The sequence below is a fragment of the Sabethes cyaneus genome, chromosome 2, assembly GCF_943734655.1.
Source record: "Sabethes cyaneus chromosome 2, idSabCyanKW18_F2, whole genome shotgun sequence".
In the NCBI taxonomy this organism is placed as follows: domain Eukaryota; kingdom Metazoa; phylum Arthropoda; class Insecta; order Diptera; family Culicidae; genus Sabethes; species Sabethes cyaneus.
In genome coordinates, this window is record NC_071354.1 from 18383528 (window position 1) to 18407863 (window position 24336).

Here is a 24336-nt window from a genome sequence, read left to right on the forward strand (position 1 = left end):
GTTGGACATCGTGACGCACCTCTTGTCTGCGGCCAATCCGGCATTTATAACATCGTGTCACTTCTGGAGAAAGACAAGAGCGTCCATCGGAAGCCTAGTTCTGGCCGCCCGACGATGCCGCGCGACCGTAAAGGGCGGCAGAAGCTAAACAGGAAGATTGGGAACAGGGTGGCCTTGTCTGAGCAAAAGGCGTCCAGAATATGCTGGTGAAACACATCTTTCCGACGAAGCGCGACGTTATGGTCATGATGGATGACGAGATCCACCTGACGCTTATTCATTCGTTCATCAGTTAGCATCATTTATCACGCAGCATCCAGGTACCACATGAACCAGGAGTTCAACTCCTAACTGCCCAGCAGCATTTTCACTACGTATGCCAGAAGAATAGAACAAGACTTGCTTGCATGACGTCTGCGTTCTCCGATAGTTGGCTCAGTCCTAAGATGTTCAAGCGGCTATAGCTAACCTGTTAGCACGCGACCAGCATGCCCTCGGGGTTGGAACCTACTAACTTATGCTGGCTCGCTGTCCCTCAGGTTTTGACCTACTAGGATATACTGTTCCACCAGCTCACTTGGTCCATGACTCTGCGTCTCAACAATCTCACACTTTCCAGGTCATGCTCCACTTGGTCTAACCATCGAGCACGCTACGTACTTCTGCGTCGGGTACCAAACGGATTCGAGGCGAAACCCATTTTTGCGGGATTGTTGTCCGGCATTCTCACAACATGTCCCGCCCATTATATGTGTATAAAGGACCCTGTGAACCGCCTCCTTTTTCACCAATTTTTTGGCAAATACCTTGTAAAATAATTGTTAAAAGTGTACTTCATTTTTCACTAGTATGCCAGGGATTTAATGAAACAGGAACCGATCTGCATAGTAGGAATAGTGTCCCGTAACGCTGGAATGTGTCTTTACTGCTTCATGTTTCAGTTTGGTATACTGCTCAGCAACCACCTGGAACGTCCTTCCGACAATGTCCACGTCGTCAGCGAAACAGAGAAATTGACTAGATTTGTTGAAGATCGTGCCCTGCATATTAAAACCCGCACGTTTCATAACACCTTCCAGTGCAATGATGAACAGGAGACAGGAAATACCATCGCCTTGTCGAAGTCTCCTGCAGGTTGCAAACGGGCTTGATAACGTGGCCGAAATCCTCACACAACACCAAACACCATCCATCATGACCTTATTCAGTCTTGTCAGCTTCCAGGGAAAGCCGTTTTCGTCCATAATTTTCCATAGCTCTTTGCGGTCGGTAGTATCGTAGGCGGTCTTGAAGTCTATTAATAGGTGGATTTGGTATTCGCGACGCTTTTGGAAGATTTGTCGCAGCACAAAGATTTGGTTCGATGTCTATTGCCCGTCTACAAAACCGACTTGTAATGCCTGCACCAATTCCCTGTGTGTCGCCGGACGACCATCGTGGCAGTACTGTTTAGCATCCCAGACTGACACGAGGACGATGATTCCCCCTTCCCTGTCAGCATACGTAGTTAGTTTCCACTGCGGTTGGTTACCCGATCTTCACTAAGGTTGCTCGTATCTCGGCTGGTACCTTGACGGGGTAGGGAAAGGATTTGCTGGATAAGAGACTGAGAACAACTATGGGATTTGTTTTACGCCTTATCCAGCCGTTTACCAACCGGGATTGGATCCTCCTTTCCGCTAGCTGTTCGCATCCTGGTTGGCAATACGTTGAGGTAGAGGTTCAATTGCTAGAAGACTGTAGTTCCCTAACGGATTTGATATCCATAGCTCCCAAATTGCTTACCACATTATAGTAGGCTAGTTGTTTCATTAACTCGTATAGCAGCTTCAGTAAGGGGGTGTCAAATTCGTCAACTTCAAACATTGGCTCTTGACATTGAAGGATGAGGTGCCCAACATCCTTGAGGTCTAAGTCAGTAGTTTTGAAGCTTTCACATCATTTAAAATACTGCTACAATGGTCTATTGACATTATAAACTTTCACCAGCAGACGAGAACTTTTGGAAGATTATATAGTTATATAGTTATACTACAGTCAATTTTTATAAATTTAAAACCAAATAGGTCTTAAATACATATTAGAGATAGTGGAAAAACGTATTGCCGCAATCATGCTTAATGCATTACGATCCTGTCCCAAGAGCAGGAGAGTTCCAATAGGAACGAATGAAGGTAAAAAAAGGTTCCTCGCCTTAAATTGCAAACTGCTCGCATTGAAATCTACAACACCACATGTACAAAATACTGCGGGTCTCAGATATTTGGAATTAATCAATTGTACATTCTTTGTATTTGCACACACTAAATACAAATAGGTGAATAGATAATTTTCATAACTCCTAAAATTTCCTATTTTTCAACGTATTCGAATAAAATCACTATATTTTCCTTGATAGGAAAATTAAATGCTAGGTACAATCTATGTCCAAAACGTAATCAACCCTTGTGAGAGATATTATTATCTGGGCTAGTGTAAGAAACGAGCTCTCGAACGAACACATTTTGTTTACACTTTGGACATAGGCCCTTTCCCCGTTTTGCTCTTCAATAACAGCCGTCTCCATCATATTTGTTCTATTTTGTTATAAGAAGAAATGCGTTTTCTTTTTCTGTGGCCAGTTTCATCGCCCGCTATACTACCGTTATTGCCTGCTGTTCATTGATCATGTCCCCTAAGCAACTATTCAAACAAAATTATCCACAAGTTTCGAAGAATTCTATCAATCCAAAGGAAAAGGGTTCCGCAATCTTGGTTTTGTTGTTTGTAATCACATTTATTAGTATATTTCCTACTAACATTTTAACACCTGAATCAAATAATCAAAACACCTTTTATTTAAGCTGTCGACTTGTTTATTCCTTAATCCATTACAACACTAGTGCATGTTTTTTTGTTTTGCTTTTACTCCTTTCGCTTATTTTTCTTCGCAGCTTCCGGGTTTGTACCTTTCTGCCCATTACCACATTTTACGATTGATTTGCTATTTCGCCCCAGTAGTGTATCATGGTATTTACTATACTGATTTCTTTCCGTTTGGGAGACTCTCGCGAGTGCCACCGTTTGCACTTGACTTAGGCAGCACCCGACTGGCTGACAGGCGAACGTGGGCAGTGTAACTATGCACCATTTTAACAATTAGGTTTAAAATGTGGTAATGTTTAATTCATTGTCTATTCGGTAAAACGTGTTGCTTATATTTTCGACTTTTGGAGAAAAAATTTCCGTGAAGACATGTGACGAAAGTGAATTGGACGTATCAGAATTTTTGTTGGTTTTTTTTAACCATTTACCAGGGTAATCTAGATCGCCAATAATTTCAGCCTACACATATCGTATCTTCGCCTTGTTTTTAGTATTTATTTCTCCGTGTTGCTTACCACAATTTACAGTTCCCTCTAATTCCCGTATTCTAAAACCCACCCATCACTACAGCGCACGTGTTCTAGTTGTTCTTACTCATTTGTTTTCGGCCTATGCTCGTCGCGCCAGTACCTTAATCAAAGAATAAAACCGTTTTTATCTAGATTGATCATTTGATTCGCGAACTCTACAGCGTTATCCTTTTTTTGTGTGTTGTGTGTGTTAGCAGCAACGTTTTTATGGTTTACATTCTTTCCTCTTTTTTGTTTTTTTTTTGTAATTTACTCATTTTAATCTTAATGATTTCTCATCTAGTTTTTGTTTTTATTATTTATTCTCAGGAAAAGCGCTTATAAACGGATTAAATAATTTAGATTCCTATATAAAAAATCAAACTGAAAAACTTCATCTCACCTAAAAATATGCTTCATTATATTTTTCTTTTTTTTTGTATCGTCGATAAAGGTAGTGTCATAGCTTTCATTTTTCCAATTTGAATACCTATAAACAAAAGGGCGTAAATAAAATACGTACTACGGGAGTTTAACAATATAACTAAAAAATATCAACAGAAGATTGTGGTTTCCCGATGCAGTTCCACAATGGTTGTAGGGCCATTTTTATGATGAATTCATTGAAAGTTGTAAAATTCGCCCGTGATTAAGAAGGTCACTCCGGGCTAGCCAGGAGAAAACGCGACGCACTTAAGAGAGTTTTTCAACCAATAGCAAACCATTAATAAGTTATCTTAACAAGGTAAAAAAGTACTTAATAGAAAAACGAAACTTTTATGAACGCGGAATCACTAGTCATAGAACACTTCGCGCACAGAAGTCTTCCGTCTTCCGATTAGCTATCGTATTTTGCGTGGTGATTGCGACTGATGGCGGCGATGGAGGTGGTTATAAGGAAAACTAGTTTATGGTTTATTCTTTTTTTTTGTTTCTCTTCGATAAACTTCTCATCTATATATTTGTCGTTTTTTATTCTTTTGAATGGTGAATAACTTTCGTTTTTTATTTGTTGCTTTTCTATGTTTTTTTCCTTATTACGTATAGCGCTACTACGAAAACTGAAACAGAGTGGAAACCGATCACCCTGTAGAAAACGTGAAAGAGAAACACAAGACTTATCGAGACACTCTCCGTTTTGAGTGTGTTAAAACTGCATGCCTATTATTTATAACTATATATTCTATGGTTGCGACTTGCGGATGCGAAAATATATACTTTTTTTTACCAGCTGCTATCGTATAAACTCTTTCGATCACAACACAGGGTGACCTAGAAGGAATGATAGAAAACAAAATAAAAACATTCAATCACTTCATTGTACAAAGTTAAATTGAGTAACAAAAACATTTAAAAATCAATTGCTAGAGTCCTGTCGTTTAAAATCGAGCGTTTTGAACGCCATTGGTTTTACGTTTTTTAGGAGTGAAAAATAACACATCGCCAGGCGATAGATTCGCAGCATTTTCTTTATTTTATAACACAAACGTTTTATAGTTTTCTGTTTTGAGACTTAACTGAACATCATTTCGATTTTCGGGAACATTTCTATCATTATTATATACCTACTATATGTTTCTCTTTCATATTTTTTGTATTTTTTCAGTTTTTTTTATTATTTGTCCTCCTATCTGTCGTTTTTTTGTTCATTACTATATTTATTATTTTCTTTATCGCTATAATAGACTTGAGAAAAGACAACATAAGTTAAAATTCTTCACAATATTCATAATATAGTTTTGTTGTTGCTGTTGTAATGGTAGCAGTGATAATAATTCATTTTTAATAATAATAGATAATAATCTGATTTTGCGATTTTTGTTTGTCGTTTATTTTAAAAAAGAACCACCAATTTTCTTGCAGCGTTTTTTTTCTCTGTTATTGTTTTCTTCAGGTTCCAGATTCATAAAATACTTCATACCGTGAGTCCCAAAACAAAAACAAATTTCCTCGTAGTGTTTTCCAATTAATACGACCTTATCTTATTTGCTTCACCTGTTTGAGTTTGGTGCTTCTAAGAATCTCGCTTTTTTGCTGAAAGCATCATCCTCTATCGGGCTGTAAAACATCACTCAGCTGTTCATTGCTCTTCCGTTGAAGTGTTTGTTCCTTCGTTCTATAAAGTGAAATTCAACGAACAGAATCCTAGTTGTATGGACTGATTGTTTTGAAAGAGAGGTGTGCCAATATTCGCAAAACAAGTCTTACACGACAATCATGCTTTCGGTTTGTCTTCGTTTTACTATAGATATTATTTTGCTTCTCTTATCAAGGCGCCCCCTCCAGCCAGGTGGATTTAATCCGACGTTATTTAGCAGCCTCCGTTAGTGTATGCCTACAGATCCGCTAGGCGGAGTTTCTTCTTACTAAAGACTCTTTGCTCTGCTGTTCACATGTGTTTCACTATGTATCGTCTATTGCATTATACTTCAAACAACGCAGCCCAAACTAAGTAGGCGCGACTTCGTTACGCTGTATTTCTAGTACTTGTCACATTATCACATTTAAAAAGATATTCTCTACTATGTAAGAGATGGTAGGGGAATAACAGTGTGGTCATTGCATAGTACAGAGCACCTATGCTATCGTAAGATTGATATCTTCATGTTTAGGAGGCTACAGAGATTTTAATAAAATTAAAACTATTCAAACTGCCAAAACCAACGCAATGAAATAATTCAATTTTCGTATTTTCAAAAACCATTTAAAAATTTCCGCCAAAAATTCACATACTCGTGACGCGAATTCAGGAATCACATCAAGTGTGATGCTTGCCAACGACCTAAGAAAGAAAGTGGTGTAATATCCGTTTTTTGTGCTGCCATATCACTATATAGGAACGATGCTGCCAATGGTAGTTGCAATTGTAAAGGTTGAACACGAAAAAATCCAAACACACGAAACGTGTTGCCAACTACTTATTTTGAATGAAAAATTTCAATGTATTGCGTTAAAAATGTATAGCCTACTGCAGTAGGCGTTTGTTATCAGTAGAGTGATGAAGAGTGTAAATATAGAAAAGGAAAACTTAAGAATGCTCACCCCTATGCTTAGAGATAGTAAACACTAGCAACGGCACTTTACTGGATAATTTCAAAGATTTGAAAGAAGAAGAAAGTACCTGAAGGTATGATTTGTCACATTTATAAAAATCGATCGGATCGATTGCTGTAATAACCGCAGCATTAAGCAGGTCAACCCCGCCTACAAGCTTTCTTAGATTTGGTTACGTCGTCTATCGCCAATAGAAGAGAATTCGCAGGGCAGTATCAGGCGGACCTTGTGGGGGCCCGTGCTACTACGAATCAAATTTTTACTCTCCGACAAATTCTCCAGAAATATCGAGAGTACAAGCATGGACTAACAGACGTATCACTGAAGCCTGATTCCATCGTCAATAAAAACGATCATTTCAGATTTTCACTTAAGACTCAAACAACAGTCACTGCGCGAGAACGCCGCTCGCCTGCGCTGGCGCTGTTGTCAGATAGTATACAAGTAAATTTATAGCATTGCTAAATTTATAGCAACCTACTCTGCGACTATACCAGGTGATGCTAGTGTTTTTTCCATGTTTTAGGGATGTCATTGAAATGTTTTGTTAGAAAATTTGTTCGAAGTGTTACGTCTGTTAGTCAGGCATCATATTTTCATGGATTTCAGGGCAGCATACGATACAGTCGTGAGCAAATAGCTATGGCAGGCGATGCACGAGTACGGTTTCCCGCAACAAACTGACGCGACTGATCAGAGCTACGCTGGAGCGAGTTATGTACTACGTGCGTGTTTCGGAAGCAGGCCCGCTCGAGTCCCTTCGAATCGTGCAGAGTATGTATATTATTCACCATTATTATTGGAGATGTGATCCGGCGAGCGGGCATTGAAAAAAGAAGAATGAGGTTCGCCAACTCCTAGTCTTCGCAGACGACTAGATTGCTAGCAATCTTGGGACAGCGGAGGCATACGCCGGCGCGTAAAACTGACGATGAACAAAGCGCCAGTCAGACCGGTAGTCCTCTACGAACTTGAGGCTATTACTTTACCTACCTAAGCGGAAAGTGGCGCAGGTGTATGAACCACGAGCTGCAGGCACTACATAAAGAGATTCCCATCGTACGCCTGGCAAAAGTTGGGAGACTGCGATGGACTGGCCACGTCGCAAGAATGCCGGACGACTGGGCAGTGAAATCTGTGCTCATCAAGTACCCCATCGGCACCAGGAATATAGCGAACCAACGTGCTAGATGGCTCGACCAGGTTGAAACCGACTTGCGTGTGTCGAGACGTTCAACGAATTGGCGACGAGTAGTAGCCCAGGACAAAATAAAGTGGAGAGAAATTCTTGATACATACCCTTATTCTGCGAGGCGAGTGACGTGACTATGTTGCAGTCACCGCGAATCAGGTGACAATTGTCACCTAGGTGACTCGCCTTGTCACTTAGGTGACAAGGGTTTCTTACCTAGGTGACACGAGTGTCACTTAGGTGACTCGACTCGCCGTGGCGAGTCACCCAAGTGACAATTGTCGTATTGAGTCATGTGACTCGCAGAATAAGGGTGACAGTAAGATCCACCCCGGCTCGTAACGTAACATTTGGTGCTAAGAAACAGTGTTTCAGCCGTCAAGAGTGTTCTACAATGTGCCTTCGGCAACTACTGATTTCTATAGTGTTGAATGGAAATTTGGACACAAGCTTATTTAATTATTTCGAAAAAACGCATATTTTTAGCAATCGGAAATTGACAGAATGAAAACGATTGGGAGAATGCAGAAATACTGAAAACAGACGGTTTCTCTGTTAAACGCGTGAAAACCCATTTCATACGGTTAAAATTTGATGTCATCAAAACAAGCGCGCAAATCGCGCAGGAGTGCCTTTAGATGAGGTTACTGCCATTTCTGGAGCAGCTTGAGATTAATAGCCTTTTCTCGCCAGCTGACAAATTCCACCAAACAATGGTACAATGACAATGGCGTTACCGTAGTTCCCAACGAAGAAGAAAGGTTGTAGCGCAAGCAACGAGGATTCCAAGTGATAATGGATTTTGGTAGGCAAACAATTAGGCAACGTTCGAGGAAAAGTTCGTGGTCTTAAACATACATAAAACCCAGTAACAGCCGAAACAATTACGTCCGAATTTGTTCGTGTTCAAACTTTAGAACAAAAAACGATTGTGTCATGGCACTATTCTAAAAATGCTCCGCATGTGTGTAAGAATACTAATAGTTAATCTGAGTTGTAATATTTACTTTCATAACTTCTAAACTAATGAGCTTCGATATCATTTGTCACTGGGCAGGCAGCATCGATTATGAAAAATCATAGCAATTAATTTGACGAAATTTAACCAAAATATTTTCTTTTCAATTAAAAATCTATCAACTGAATACACACTATATAACTCATCGACTATTCAGCACAATACACAACAGTTCGATGTTTTAAGTATTCGCACCTGAGACTAATCGAAATCGAATTCAACAGTGAGGAATCAAAACAAAAAAGAGCTTTCAAATTTTCTCAATACAGATTTTCGATGAAACGTTCAGGAGAAGTTAAGCTAGTACATAACAGGAATTTTGAGAACAACTGCGGCTCACCTTGCTAGAACTGATGTAACATGGTTTGTTAACCGAACAAATCGTAACAATAAACAACGGGGAACAAACGCAACCGGCGGCACACATCTGCGACACAACCACCCCCTCACCCAGCGAGTTGTGAAAAGTTTCCAAAAAAAATGTGACCAAACCGATCACGGCGTTTCCGAACAACAAATAAAAACTAAACAAATAACTGAAACGTTCAGGGTCTATAAATTGTAGTCTAATAGAAGATTCGATCGCCCGACGCGCGTATGCAAACCGAGCTTGGTTCTACTCGGATCGCGCACGCTCTCTCTCTCTCCCTCTTTCTTAATACATTATTTTTTCGCTTATGAATTTTTCTTGATTTCATTTCATAATAGATCACAGCTGTTGGTCCCGATCCGAGCACGCCATTTGATTAGGGCACCTCTAGGAGGCTCATCCCCCGGTCGGATGACCAGACTATTATAGTTTGTTTTCCTGCTCTCTTAATCAATGCCAAGCATGATCCTCGAAACGCAATTGTTTTTATTTTTATCGTCGTACTAAAAAAAACTATAAATAGGGTAAATCAAGTTCAGTTTGCTGCTAATCAATATTCTGATGCATCTGGATTTAATTGGAAATTAAATACTATTTTTTTCACATGGTCGTTCCATTTCACTTTCCCTCTCTGAAGTCTGCTTTAATGTAACATTTAACAGTAATATATATTGATTTCATCATTACGCCTTCTTTTACACTATTCCGCGTATTTTGTTACCTATCTGCTCCGTATGTGTGTTTGTGTTTGCCTGTTGCCATTTTCGCTAATGCAAGAGGATAATTTTTAATCTTGGCTCAAAGAGGGAAATGTTTTACAGGATTTTGTTATTTTTTTGTAAGCATATCCGCCATTCTTATCCTGCGGAAGTGTACGGTAGCAGAACAAACAGAAATTAAACCAATTCTACTTCGCATGCTTCCCTCTGTCAGCTGTTGTATTGGATTTTGTTTTAATTGTAATCATCATTCTGTTACATACTGAGTGTTTCTAGTTCACTGAATTTAAATCACTTTGTTTTGGGAATTGTTTTTGCTTTGTTCTGATTTCAACATTTTCAGCCATTTCCAGCTGAGAATTTTGCTGCATTCATATCAACTTATTCCCGCTAATTGTCTGCTGTATTATGATGTTTGGCGAAATCATTCCTTTCGTGGCTCGAATAACCGAAATTCCGCTTACTGCATGTGTAGAAAATTGCCTTCACTAGTCAACGACTCACTTAGAAGAACGACCTTAGCCCCATAACGCAAAGTTTAAAGTTTAACTGAACGCAAATATTAGAGAATTAACGGATTAAGAGAGTACGAAAATTATGCTAACCTCGAACAATCACCCAAATGCATTAGAATCACGAGAAAAATCTTTTTTTGTTTGTTTTTTGTCAACTAAATAAGAATATATTTTAACTTGCTAATAATTGTTATGTCTCTATCGAAATAGAAGGTTAGTAGTCAAATTTACAATTTATAAAGTACATTGGAAAAGTAACATCTTTCTACACACGGTCTTATCCACGAAAGGATCGATTGGGTACTGAACCGATTGTTTCGTTTTAAGAGCTGCTCTAAAGTTGGCTGCGTGTACTGTTTTTTTCTCTGTTTGACCGTTTTAAATTTAATTTGTAAGATTTCCTTTCTTATTTAAATCTTATAACTGTGTTTTATATTCAGATTAAATCTGATCTTCTCTTTCTCTTTCTACAACTCTATATGTATAATATATTTATACTCTTCTTTCTTTTTCTTTATAATTTAGCATATTATCCAATCTTTCTGAAGGAAACACAAATGAGAAAACAACGAAAAACATAATCAACTAAACTGGAAATTCGTCGTATGGTTTAGATAATAAAAACTGGAAACAGACAATCAGAACAAGCGGAAACGTAGCCAATAAGGATATAAATTCTGTCTCTCTCGTTACTAATTTACATGTTATTTGATGTTTGCTTCTGCAATGTGTTATCGGCAGTGATCGACGATGTGGTTGACTCGGACGTTTTCTTCATCTTTTCGCAGTAGTCGCTGAGAATGTCACGGAACCGTGACCAGCACTTTTCCGGAACAGTGATCGCGGTTCGGAAGTTGCTTTTCACCTCCGACACCCGCATGTATATGCCCCGACTGTTTTGTCCGATGTCGAAGTAGAAGTTTTTGTTATCGACACGCATGTGGCGTCCCTCCGGCAGTTCGCCCTTGAAACCACCATCATTGGTGCCGAACTCCTCGAGCAGATCGGTTAGCGCATCGCGAAACTCGATCATCCCTTGCGCTGGGATGGCGATCTGCGATCGTGGACCTCCGCGGGTTATGGTCTGCGAAACGCGCAGAAACCGGCCCCGCACGTTCTCCTTCAAATCAAGGTAGTACCGCCGGTTGTCCTTGATCATCATCTCTGACTTAAGTTTCCCATCTTCGGGCACATTGTCAGGGTTCGGTGGTCCAAGTGACGCGTAGTAATCACTGAACGTCGAGAGATGATCTCGGAATTCGGCCGCAGTAGACAAGGCTAGAAAAATTTGACTGCGCCTGCCATCCGCACCGATTTCTGCGACTTTTATAAAACGACCACGACGGTTCTGTTTCACGTCCAGATAGAATCTTTTTGACTGGATCTGCAACATTTTAGTGGCCAGCTCCTGTTCGGTTTGTTGGCTTTGCTGTCCAGAGTCGAAGTCACCGCCACCGCCGCCGTCCATCTTTTGCGAGTAGTCCTTTTGGGCTCCGTCGTGTCCACTGCCGGCGTCGGACATTTCAGAAGCACCGCCGAACCAACCGAGCGTCAGATTAAAATTTATTTTCTAAGCCGCTTTATAACCGGGTGCCAAAAAAAATGTTCTTATTCTAGGGTTACCAAGAGTGCTACCGCTGCCCGTATGCACTCCCGCCGGACTATCCTACCGAGTCGGAGTCGTTACGATGCACAACAACAGAGTTGTTAGTCAACCGGTTGATCTGAAAGTGAATGAGAAACAGTTGGATTTTGGTATAATGAAAATATAATTGCAGCAAAGACACATCAGGCTTAAAAGTTTTAACAAAATTATTTGTTTAAGTTTGAGATCAAACGCACTTTGGTTGGTCATGGGGTTGCTTGATGGCCAGTTTTCCGTTTCTCAGTTTTCCGGGAAGTACGTCCTTTCTTTTCAATTTATTGAGGGTTCGCAAGGGTCCTCGCTGAAGAAGAAACGGTAGAAGAGCTCTACGGTACTTTCACATAAGAATGGGTTCACCATCTATCAGACCAGCTGCAGTAAACAGTACACACGATCTCGGTACACATTTTGCTAGGAGATACGCAGAAGCGCGAGATCGGGTTGAACTACCCAAAATATGAGGTCGAAGTCTGTAGGTTTCTCAATTTTCTGAGAAGTACCCGTGATCCTTAAGACTTATTGAGAGTTCATAAGGGACCACGAAAGTCGAAACGCTGGAATAGGTCTATGATACACTCATATAGGAATGGGAGCACTATCTATCAAACCAGCTGCAAAACACACGAGATAAGTATAGCAAGAGATCACTAAAACAGACCGAATCGCAGAACCTTTTTGTTAATGGCAGGCCCTTATCGGCTATCATCAACGTTAGAACTAATCGGGGCGCAAACGTCTGTTCTGGCCACTACCTATTGATGTTTACAGTATACCAAAGCCTTAACGTTGTTACCAATATTCAATACCCTCGCCAGCCATGCTACAATCTGGAACGGCTCAAGCTACCGGAATTCCACTCGCTAGCGCTACTGAATACGCGCAAAACCTTGAGACAGCTCTACTAACAGAAGGCCCTCTCGAGTACGTCAAAGCAGCCGGACGATGATAGACGAGAAAAATGAACGTGATTGAAAGATGAAAGCAGCACTACAATGAGCACCTGAATAGCGCAGAGTGAGAATACCAAGACAGCAGGGGGACACCAGTACGGCGGATGATGGAGTTGTGATATATGATGGTGGATGTAAGAACTATCGAGCGAGTAGTATTCTTAAAGCTTCCCATAAAGTGCTTTCTTAGGTCCTCTTTTACCCTTAATCGCCGCTTGCGAAGATTTATGAAAAGTTATCAAATCTTTGTGTTGCGTCAGATTCTTCAAAAATGTCACGAATGTCAAATCACTACGTACCTCGTTTTTATTGATTTTTGAAAACGGAATGTGCTATACTTTGCTTTGCATTTTTATGATAATGTCGATCGCGAGAACTCTGGAAAATAATAGACGAAAATGGCTTTTCCGGGAAGCTGATAAGACTGATTCACGATGGAAACACGCAAGGGACTTCGATAAGGCGGAGGTACATTACAACCGGTTGCTGACCAGTTTGCCAACCTGAAACGTAAAGCAAAGTAGGTTGGATTGGTAGCGAATACATCAAAAACTAAATATCTGTTAGCTAGCAGGAAAAACCGAGCGCCATAGAACTAGCATACGCAATAGTGTTGCATTCGACGCGGGCGAGTTCGAGGTAGACGCAAATCTTCAGCGGACCCAGTGTTCAGAAAGACGCTAAAGTTGTAAGGGTACGCGCATCACATATATTGTGAGAACGCCGAACGACGTTAAAATCAAAACAGGTGCATGCTACTCTTCTGCACTTCTTAGCTGGCTGTAATTGATCCAGAGTGGATGGTTGAAATGCGGTGTTTCGTCAGCTATGAGCAGTTAGCTCGCAAGAAGTCCAATGTCATAAAAAAATATATGCGGCCTTCGACCTGCTCAAATATCGGGTATATACTGTCCTTGTTCGGACTCAACTAAGGAACAACGCCTACCAGTCAGTGAACGTAGGAAAATGCATGCACCTAAATAGGGGTGGTTTCTGCGGGGGGGCTGCCGGGGGAAATATTGGGTACTATCCTACCGTTGCAGCCACATCCAGTGAGTGGCCAATTGCTTTGGCAGAAAATATTCGAGAAGCTTCTCTAAAATGATCAACGGAATTAGAACCGAACAGTGTCAAATTCTTTTAGGTGCAGTGAAAAGGGTAACTTGATTGCCGAGAGAGCGAAAGTTGACATTGCGATATGCTGTTGAATGGTGAGTAAGATAGTCAACAGAAACAGGATAATGATTGAGAATGATGGACAAGGTATGGGTTCTTTGGGCGAAGTGAAACAGCAAAGTAACTGGGAAAGGATGGCACCTTCGTTATACTTTTGAAAGTTGGGAACGTACAACTGTACTGTACGGCTATCCATAAGTTCATACTAAAAGTATAGACTGACTAGTAGGAAGATTCCCTATCTACAAAAAAGTCCATCAAACCCAATGCAGTAATTATAGGGGTAGAACTTTCCTCAAACGTACATTCAAAAATCCCTGGTGCATCCATTTCATAGACTGAAGCCGTTACAGGAAAATTTCAATTAAAAAATGCTCACCTTGCAACAGGCCTTCGGTAACTTTCTAGAATTCACTTGCAGGCAACTTAGAGACCCACTACCTATTCATAGATTTTAGGCGATGCACTATTCAGTACTATTCAGCAAAATGAGTTGGAACGAATCATGCTTTCATCAAAACTGTGTGTTGATCGTGGCATCCTTGATGGTTTCACAGCAAGCGTTAAAATAATAAGTGAGGAGCCGGACTCGTTCGTCACTCCCCATTAGCGATTGCGTGTAATTTCTCAGCCTGCCGATTTAAAATGCGAAAAAATAAGTATAATTTGGTCCCTACTCTGTAGGACGTATAAAACTTCAGTTTTAAATAATTTTCAGCAGGATATAGATACAACTGCTCAAAACGAATTAGCAAGTACTTTTACAGGATGTTTTACCTTCAAGACATCAAATTCATAAAGGTTCAGGTTTTTCTCGACTTGTGTTGGGGACGAGGATACTGTCAATTGTTTCCTGGAAGAAATAAACGAAACTGTTGACGTACAAAACTTTCGTCTGGACCGGGAAGCAAAATGTGTACCCTCCGACATAGTAAACAAAGGGCTAGTCTTACGTAAACAATATCAGTCTTTTGGGATTGAAAAACGTATTATTTTTAAAGATGTTAAAGCGAAATTTAGGGATAAGCTTTAGTTCAGCCATTATGATGTAAGTGAAGTTGAAATTTCACAATTCTTCCTCTCATAAGGTATAAAGCGTCAATTTTATCAACGTACAAAACATGTCGTTCTTTCTTATGACACTGACCCGAATTTCTATTGTGAAAGGCTCTTTGTACAACGGCGCTATAAATAATAAATTTTGGTGGATTGAAAATAGTAAACTGTCTTTAAAAATACCACTGCTTTTCTAATCAGGTTCAACTTATATAAATTCGAAATATGTACCCGTCTAGGTCTATTTGCTCTCTCACCCTTCAACCCAAGCATGATTGACCGTTATTAACCTTACAAAAGACGTAACTAAATCGTTGAACTTTGCATCGATTTTGTATGTTTTGAGATACGAACGAAATGCACCACTCATAATTACACTTTTTCAGGTCAAACTTCCGAATAACATTTTCCACCACACATTCAAGCAGAATCACATAGGTCTAATGACATTTTCAACCAATGATAACACTCCGTTAATTTGCATGAGTAGTACTTCTCTAAACTTTTCTTAACTAATCAACTGGCTGCTATACCATGCCCAGTGAAGATTCGGATTACTTTTCGGTGCATTTACCTGGCAACGCTGTCGTTAACCTGCTGTGACTCGGTCGCTCTTGCTGGTGTGGTAATTTCTCTCGCTCACAATAATTCGAACAGATGTTTCACTCGCGTGCGTGAGTGCGTGAATTTTCAACCTTCTTCTGTCCAAATTGCCACACTAGCATTTTTCAATGCAAAACCAAAGGGCCCGTATACTCCTATAGCCTTAACTTTGTTGCACAACTTTAGCCCTAATGTTGCAGTTGATCAAAAACATGCCGCACATCTTATATCATTAATTTTCTACTCACCACACGTTGTTGGCACCATCAAGCAGATTGAACACTGCTTTTGCTCCTTTTTCGTCCTCGTCTCAGCTGTTATTTCACACTCTCTCTTTCCGTCGGCCTCTTTGCTGGATCATGAGGAAAATCGATAGCTCCACCGCTCAATGTCTCCTCATTACTCCACGCTGCGTCTTTCGGCTTACTTTATTGCTTTTCCTTTCGTCCGGTCATTCGCGAACCATTCTACTGCTGTTTTCGCGATTTGGATCAATTGGAATTCTTTCTATTTTTTGGATTTTTTTTTAAATCAATCACCTGCACCTCTACTACAGGTCAAAGTGTCTTTCTGCCAGTGTTTTTATTACACAGTAACAGGCAATTTGTGTATGCGAGATTGGCGTATGGTATTTCACAGTTAACGTTATTGTTTCGTTTAGTGTAAGTTAACCGTAGTAATGTGTACACGATCACGAGAAATGCAAATTTTCGATAATTTATATATGTACACCACGTAGATATACAATTTAAAATGGCAAATTTTTCATCAAGACACCAACAACAGTCATAAGCATATAGCATACGATGACACGATGATCCAGTCGTCAAGAAGGAATAGAAAAAAATAAACAGAAAACTTGATTTTAGCAAATGAAAATTGTAAAAACTAGCAATAATTGAGTAAGGCTATCACATCCACTAAAACTACGCTTCTTTGAGTCTGTATCAAGATTCTACACATTGCACTGTTCCTTTCTATCAGATTACTTTTTCATGACAATCTAATACACTGTTCCAGCTTGATTCATGTTTTATTAATAAACTAAACCCATTTTGCTCACTCTTGGTATTCACTGTAACGCTGTTCTCAAGTGGCCGAAAAATAATCCTCCGGGTTCCAGCAGCTGCACATCCAAATCGATTCACCTTCCTGATGTGCCATGTAATTTTTTCACCCAATAGGCGAAAAAACAACGAGTTGTCTGGTTTCAAGTTCCACAGAAACCGTTTCGTGATTTTCGTACAATCTAATTCAATGGGATTCCATCCAGTGGGTCACTACCGAGCTTCTATCGATGCACAAAATATTCTTGATCGGAACGTCTGGAAACGAGAAAAGATTTTTTCAGAAGTTGGCAAAGTTCAATCATTTTTCCAACATTTTCTTTATTCCTGCCTCATTCCTTCAGTCGCGTACACTCAAAAATCACTCTTTCTCCAATTCATACTCACTTAAGCACTCACGATAGAAGTACATACATATACTGGCTGCGAATGGCTGTGGCTGCTGCTGATGCTAATACACTAAAGTCACCTTTTACGCGAAGGGATCGTAGCATGCAAATCAAATATTCGAAATTCACGCAATAAGATTCTCATAAACTTTCGTAAATTCGCGGAATGGAATTGCAGATTTTGAAATTTATTTTAAAAAAACTGCAAATCATGTGTTTTACATATCAACACCACGCAAATTTTGAAAATCGTGCAAAAAACTGCAAAAATTTTAAAATTCGCAAAAATAGCCGCATAAAAAGCGACTTTAGTGTATTTCTTTTAAAACTCGAGATCTCCCAAAACCGTATCTGTTGTTCACAAACACACATACAAAAGAGTCGGGCGGAATGTATGACCGCTACAATCACTCTTTACTATACAGGCTATGTGTATAAACATTAAGATACATACCAAGTGTTGCCATCCATGTAAATTATGTATCAGGCTTGTTAATTTTACATGTTCGTATCATTTCATATGATGCATATACTTCAAGCACGAAACATTTATTTCTGAGATTTTTCCATCTATCAGTATTCAGAACACAATGAATAAATGTTTGTGTCTGTGTTAGAGAAGTGCGCCTGAAAAAATAACAAAATCCCCTCATCCTAACAAAGTTTTTTATGACCACGATTAAACCTAGACCAATTTGATGTCTGTGTAAGGGAAGTACGTCAGAAAAACTTCCTTGTACAACAAGTTGAAGATTCTTTACGAAGGCTAAACCTAGTCCAATTTAATATCAGTGTAGGAAGTGCGCTACAGCTGCAATGTGCGGTTGTTATATGATTCTCTATGTATGCGCACGTTTGCCATTTCATTAAAAGAGTAGTAAAGAGTGTATTGTGTTGTGACAAGGATATACTGGATGGAAGGGTTGGTAATAAAAGCAATTTTTGATTTCTGTTAGGTAGCAGGACAGCAATTGTTTTGTTCTTAATTTTGTTAAATTGTTTCCAAATGCACATATTCGCCAAAGCAATTGTGATGCTATCACGTGGTTTAGTTTAAATATCTTTCTTTATGCATTAAGCTTCAAAAGCGCGCAATTTAAATCTAGGTACAAGCTACAAGAAACTGCGTGCCAGCTAGCCTTGAATTAAGATCAAGACTATAATAGCAGGTTGTTGAATAATATATTTTTATCTCTTCCAAACATCAAACAAAATAGGAACAATCTTAACTACCCATGATTTCACAGTTGACGTACACCAAGATCATCATTGTTGCAAAGTATAATAAAGGAGAGAAGTTGAGACGACGACGACTGAAGCATCTTGTGAACACTTCTAAACCCGCATCCGCAGGTTTCCCCTAAACCTCACGCCCGCCTAAATTTGTCAAAACCGTCAAAACAAACACCATCACTGTTGATAAAACGCGTTGTTATTGTGAAACATGTATCGGTTAACTTTTTAAACTGCTGATTTAGCAGATTATTGCCTGGAATTAAATAAAAAAGAAAACTTATCCAGGGTTACTAATCTGTCATAGTGTTCCTAAAGCGTTCTCATAGGCACACGTTTGATTATATCATCTGTCACTAACACTTGTTTAAAATGAAGTAATACAAAGATAAATTGATCTGCCTGCCATCAGTAGATAATGCGGATGGCATACTCTTGTATGAGGCAGTCAAAGACTGCCGTATCTACTTCCTTAGTAAACTAAGCTGAAACTCAAGAAAACCTTTTCAATTTCTGCAGAAATTATCTTTCTACAAACATACAACAGTGACTCGAAGCAAATAGCACCCAAAACTATTTGCCATCTATATTCACAAATGTCATGTTTCCGTATTTTCTTCGGTATTTTTAATAAGGTTGTACCTATAACATTTCGCGAAGACCATGTCGCGGCGAATTGTTTTGCAAAATACTAATTCGGGGATAAGTACTACAACGCCGAAAACTCTTTCGCGGCAGGTTTTGCAATTGCAAAATATTTCAAATTAAAATTGTCCAACCAATGAGGGCGCTATCGTTCATAAGTGCTATTCTAGCTCAAATCGCTTCGGTCCCTTCGGTGCACTTATTGCTTGGAATGTAACGAAAAAGTGCGCCGAAGATACCGAAACGGTTTAATGTAAAATAGCACTTTTATGACCGATTACGCACTTCACTGAGCACTGTTTGGTGGAAATTTATTTAGCGAGTTAACCTTTTCTGCGGAAACCTCTATCAAATTGTGCAAGGTGCTGGAAACGTCTTTTCTCGTCTTTCCTGATGTTTTTGAGCTTAGTTGTATTCGGAAAAGTTTCTTAAAATACTATTTTGCATCTTTTGATTTTTTCATACAATTAGATATTAATGGAATATCACTTTTGAAAAATTAACGTTTTATGGGAACCAGATGGCAGGTTCATGTGTTCACCAAAATTGTAGAACTATTTCATAAATTTCATTAAATTTTGCTGAAGATATTAAGCTTCTACATCATATGGTTTCCGAAATATAATTAGTTTTTTTGTCGTGAACCCTTAAAATCATTTTAATAACCTTTTTATATACAAAACATTAGCTAACTTTCTAGATATAGCTTTCTAGAAGATATAAATATCGTGTTGCTTTATTTACGTCATATAGATTTCAAGCAAAAATTTCACCATTTTTACAAGTAATTTTTACGCCTACTGGCAGGTATGATTAGCACGGCTTAAACCGGCACAGAATGGAGTAGAAATGTACCAAAAACCACGGCTGGGTCTGCTCGGGCGCACTGGATTTTCCACCAATCATTTTGGTTATTTCAATTATGAATTACATATATATTTGCTGGTTTTAGTCTATTTTATTAAGGTTTTCTATTCGAATATGTTTGTAATGATTTCATAAGACTTCGTTTAAGCCTCTTTCGCTGTTTAGAAATTTCCTCCTGGGATTCTTAATATTTTTTTCAAACGGTGGTTCTACAATTGATGGAGGGACGGTAGGGAAAAGTAATGAAGAAAATAATTCCGTTGATTCTTTTAGTGTTGATCCTCTTAAATTTCGTTCATTACTGTCGACATACCTTGAACACTTCTTTAAAACGTTTTAGATCCTTATTTCGACAATTATGAGGTTCTTCTGAAAGACGGTCGAATCGTATAGAACAGCTGGATCCATTACAGTCAAGTCGCTTTTTACGCGAAGGATACATCCCGCGTAAATTCCGAAAACCGCGTTCGCTTTGTGGATTTCAACACTACGCGAAAAAATAGACGTTTTGAGCACATCCGCGTAAATTCCGAAAATCGCGTAAAAAAATCGCGTAAAAAAACCGCGTAAAAAACCGCATAAATTCCGAAACCCGCGCAAAAAAACCGCGTAAATTCCAAAAACCGCATAAATTCCGAAAGCCGCGTAAATTCCGAAAACCGCATAAAAATAGTCGCGTAAAAAACCGCGTAAAAAGCGACTTCAGTGTATTTCTACACCGTGAATTAATATTCGATGAATTGATTGCGGCATATACCTACTACAAACCGTATAGCTGAACAGATTTTTAGATTTTTTTTGAAAACTGAAATTTTTTTGCTTACTTTAAAATAGAGTAGGCGTATCAATACATACATATCCAAAACATCGCATAGGATGTATTATGCTGGAAATTAAATAAAAAGAAAACTTATCCAATTTAATTCTACTATGTATATTTTATTCTTGACAGATACGTATTTTGCCTACGATTTGCAGGCTTCCTCACTGTCTGTTTTTTTATTTAATTTCCAGGTTTTGTATTCTACTAAGACGCTCCAAAAACTTCAGTGTATTAAGCTGCAGATAATATATAATACCTAACGCAGATGAGAAACCCAAAATTTAGACGGCGTTATTAAATTCCTAGCATTTTTATTCTACAATACCATCTGGTATAAATAGTTGCAATTGCAATAGAAATATATCTATTTATTCATAAGGGGGCACGTTATACCATCTTCCCCTAACCAGACACGATGACAATCACTAAATAGTCAGGTACAAAAATGCCAATGTTCCTGATTTTTCAGGATTATCCAGATTTTTTTATGTATTTCCTGATATCCTCAAGTCGCTCCTTTATCCTTATTTTGAAGAAAAAAAATCCTGATTTTTCTGCATGCCATGCAATTTAAATGCAAGCCAATAAGCAGTTAAATTGCCTTAAATGCTACCTAAATGCTATTTTGGCAAAATATGCGGCTACTTTACTGCTAGCCCTTTTATAGTGCTGACAATGCTTATTGTGAATGCCAATTTACTACAGTTATGCAGTCAAAAGGCTGATAAACAGCAACCTGCAGTATAAAACGGCAGGGATACTAATAAACGATTGATTTACTGCTTTACTAATGCTTATTGGTTACCTGGGTACAAACCTGTAGAAACTCAACCCTCATTTCTCTACTCTCCAGCTTGCTATTTTATATGACTCTTTATTTTGTGGCCACATTCGTTTAGCTGCCGAAATTGAACCTTGCGAAGATGAAACCAGAAACGTCAATACCATCTTAATCCACGATTACTCGCGCTGTTGTATTTTGTTTAACACCTGTGGAACGTTAACTTTAACTCGGTATATCTCGCGACTCTGGCAATAAAGAAAATCACTGTTTTCAGCCAGGTTGATCTGCAAACCAAGATCTTTCAATCAGTAGACAAAGTTTCATAAGTTTTGCCAACTGGCGTTAGTACTTGAGTGAATTTCGTTTCGTTTTACCTTGCCTATAAATCGAAGTTGGCGCGAATCAGAGGGGATCTATCGGTAAGGAATTGTGAAACTCACATGTGAAGGGGAAGGCAGGTAACCATAATTTTCAATGCCACTCTTGCTATTTTTTTTCTTATCCATTTGCTGCTCTTGCCTGTATATGTAGCTTCCGAAAAGTTTCTTAGTTTTTTATTTACGCTAAAAAGCAGATAAATGCATTATCGGGATCAAAACAATACAAACGACAATTGCGCTGCGTGTTTGGGTTTGAGTTTCTGTCAACTGTAGCAGACAAAAATAGAGTTGCGAGTCCCCTGGCTCGAAATCAATCATAAACCGTTTGGTCCATGACAGTACAAACGTCATGGACCAAACACCATCTGCGGTAACGCACACATGTAAGGAATTTGACAGGTATAGATCCCCCCTGGCGCGAATAACGAAAGGTTAAGGCCGTCCGTTTTCCATTCCAAATTTCGGTTAATTGCGACTGTGGTAGACAGTTAATGCATAAGCAGCAATGTGAGAGAATTTTTAGCATGAAAATTTGTACATATTGCTTTCCTAAAAAAATTGAAACAAAAATCTTGAATTATCCTGATTTTGCATCCTGAAGTTCTGAAAATTGTTGGCATATCTGGTCAGGTATGAAAATGTGAATAATGAATTCGATTCGTACTCGAGTATTTTTTATGGATATCCGAACCCGTCGAAAACGTCGGTGAAGTCTGACCGAATTCATTATGACTATATCTTTCATTTCATCGGTTTCATCTCGTTTTATTTTGTCCTATTTTATGTTTACGATTTTATTTGCAGAATTTAATTAGAATTAATTTTAATTAATTAACTTCTACGAGAAGCAATGTAAAATTTTATCGATATACCCACAAAGCTCACTGTTTTTGTTTATTTATGTTTGGTGGGAAGACAAGAAGTCTACGTGGTGAATGACCCTCTTACCACTTTAAAAAATTAAAACCACTTTAAAAAAAACCTGTCAATAAATTAACAGCGCTTAATCGCCTTCTTATTTGCTGTAAAATCGGCAGTTTACATTAAAAATTATTGTGAAAAAAGCAACATTTACGGCAACTTCAATGTAAACTTTACAACACTTTTCACTGTTTCAATATGGTTTTTCGAAGTTTTATAACAGTGAAATACTATGTGTACATTTCAGTCTTTTCTTTTTGATAATTTTGTAATGATCCGACCACGGGAAGTGGATAAAAAACGATCATACACATAGGTATTCCAGTGTTGCACTAAACATAGTCGTCATAATAAAACGGCGCTCCTGTAAAAACGCGATTTTCAAACATTATCCAAAAAAACGAGATATCCCCTCATATAAAACTGAAGTGACTCTAGAGTATGCTTAAATTATTATCAAAAGATTAAGTGACGAAAGGTTACAAAGAGCAATGATCATAATTTAAAAAACTGGTCTTACTTCTAAAAACTGGCAACTTTTGAACTTTATGAATCGTCTTCCACAACTACAAAAACGACAAGCACTCAATCTCCGATCTCTCGCACACTCTCGCCTCTCGAATACTACAAACACCGTACGTTCTTCATCACCTGTTTCCTTTCCTGCCTGACACCTCACCTCATCCAGTTGACACTGTAGACTACATCCACTAAGCAACCAATCAGCCAACTGAGAGCCAGAAAGCGAAAAAAAACTTTTTTCATCCAATTTCATAACTTTCACAGCTTGACACTTACCAGCTTTCAAACCACACATTCCAATATTCCACCAATTGTCTATGCCGTAAATCACATACTTCACTTCTACTCACAACATTTCAACGACTTCCAAAACCGTACTCACAAGAAATTGTAAATTTTAACCACTATGGGAGCACAACGCAGCTTTTTCCACTGCTACGATTCAGTCAAAAACGAACGAACACCAAGCTTCAACCTTCTTCCGAACTTGACACCATCGACGAGAGTGAGCAGCGAGCAGCAACCAGCAGGCGGCAGTGGCAAAAACTGAGTGTCTTTTGTCCAAAATACGATAATGTTGATATGGCGCTCAATAAAGTCGGTACAGCACACGCATATATTCAAGCAGCGATAGCTGTCATCAAATTTACAGTGTCACACCGTTATGCTGGCAACTGTCGAACTAAACCGGAAACTTCAGTCCACCACATCCAGCAACTATGCTCCATTATAGTTACTCGCAACATTGCTGAAGAAATTTACGAAAAACCAAGGTGAGTTAAAATTGACTAACCTTGTGAAAAACAAAGCATGAATTTGTTTTATTATTGTCAATTGCAAGGAAAATTGTACCATCCAAAGTGCGATATCGCTCATAAAAGTGCTATTTTAGCTTAAATCGTTTCGGTATCTTCGGCGCACTTTTTCGTTATCTTCCAAGCAATAAGTGCGCCGAAGAGACCGAAACGATTTAAGCTAAAATAGCACTTTTATGAGCGATATCGCACTTTGGATGGTACAATTTTCCTTGCAA

At 38.9% G+C, this 24336-nt stretch overlaps 1 protein-coding gene across 4 annotated transcripts; it reads right to left on the bottom strand.

The window, feature by feature from the left end:
* Positions 1-2760: 2760 nt before the first annotated feature.
* Positions 2761-23787, bottom strand: LOC128738646 (transcriptional activator protein Pur-beta). Of its 4 annotated transcripts, none has more exons than XM_053833946.1 (5): positions 23580-23785; positions 23461-23511; positions 16736-16997; positions 15921-16242; positions 2761-11966 (listed from the first exon to the last, which is right to left on the bottom strand). In XM_053833946.1, exon 5 carries the CDS (start codon positions 11762-11764, stop codon positions 10940-10942), a length of 825 nt encoding a protein of 274 aa, XP_053689921.1. In that variant the 5' UTR covers positions 11765-11966; positions 15921-16242; positions 16736-16997; positions 23461-23511; positions 23580-23785; the 3' UTR covers positions 2761-10939. The 4 variants fall into 4 exon arrangements, with proteins under 4 accessions (XP_053689921.1, XP_053689922.1, XP_053689923.1 ...); XM_053833947.1 differs by having other exon boundaries at positions 23433-23511; XM_053833948.1 differs by lacking the exon at positions 23461-23511 and having other exon boundaries at positions 23686-23787.
* Between the last annotated feature and the right edge of the window lie 549 nt (positions 23788-24336).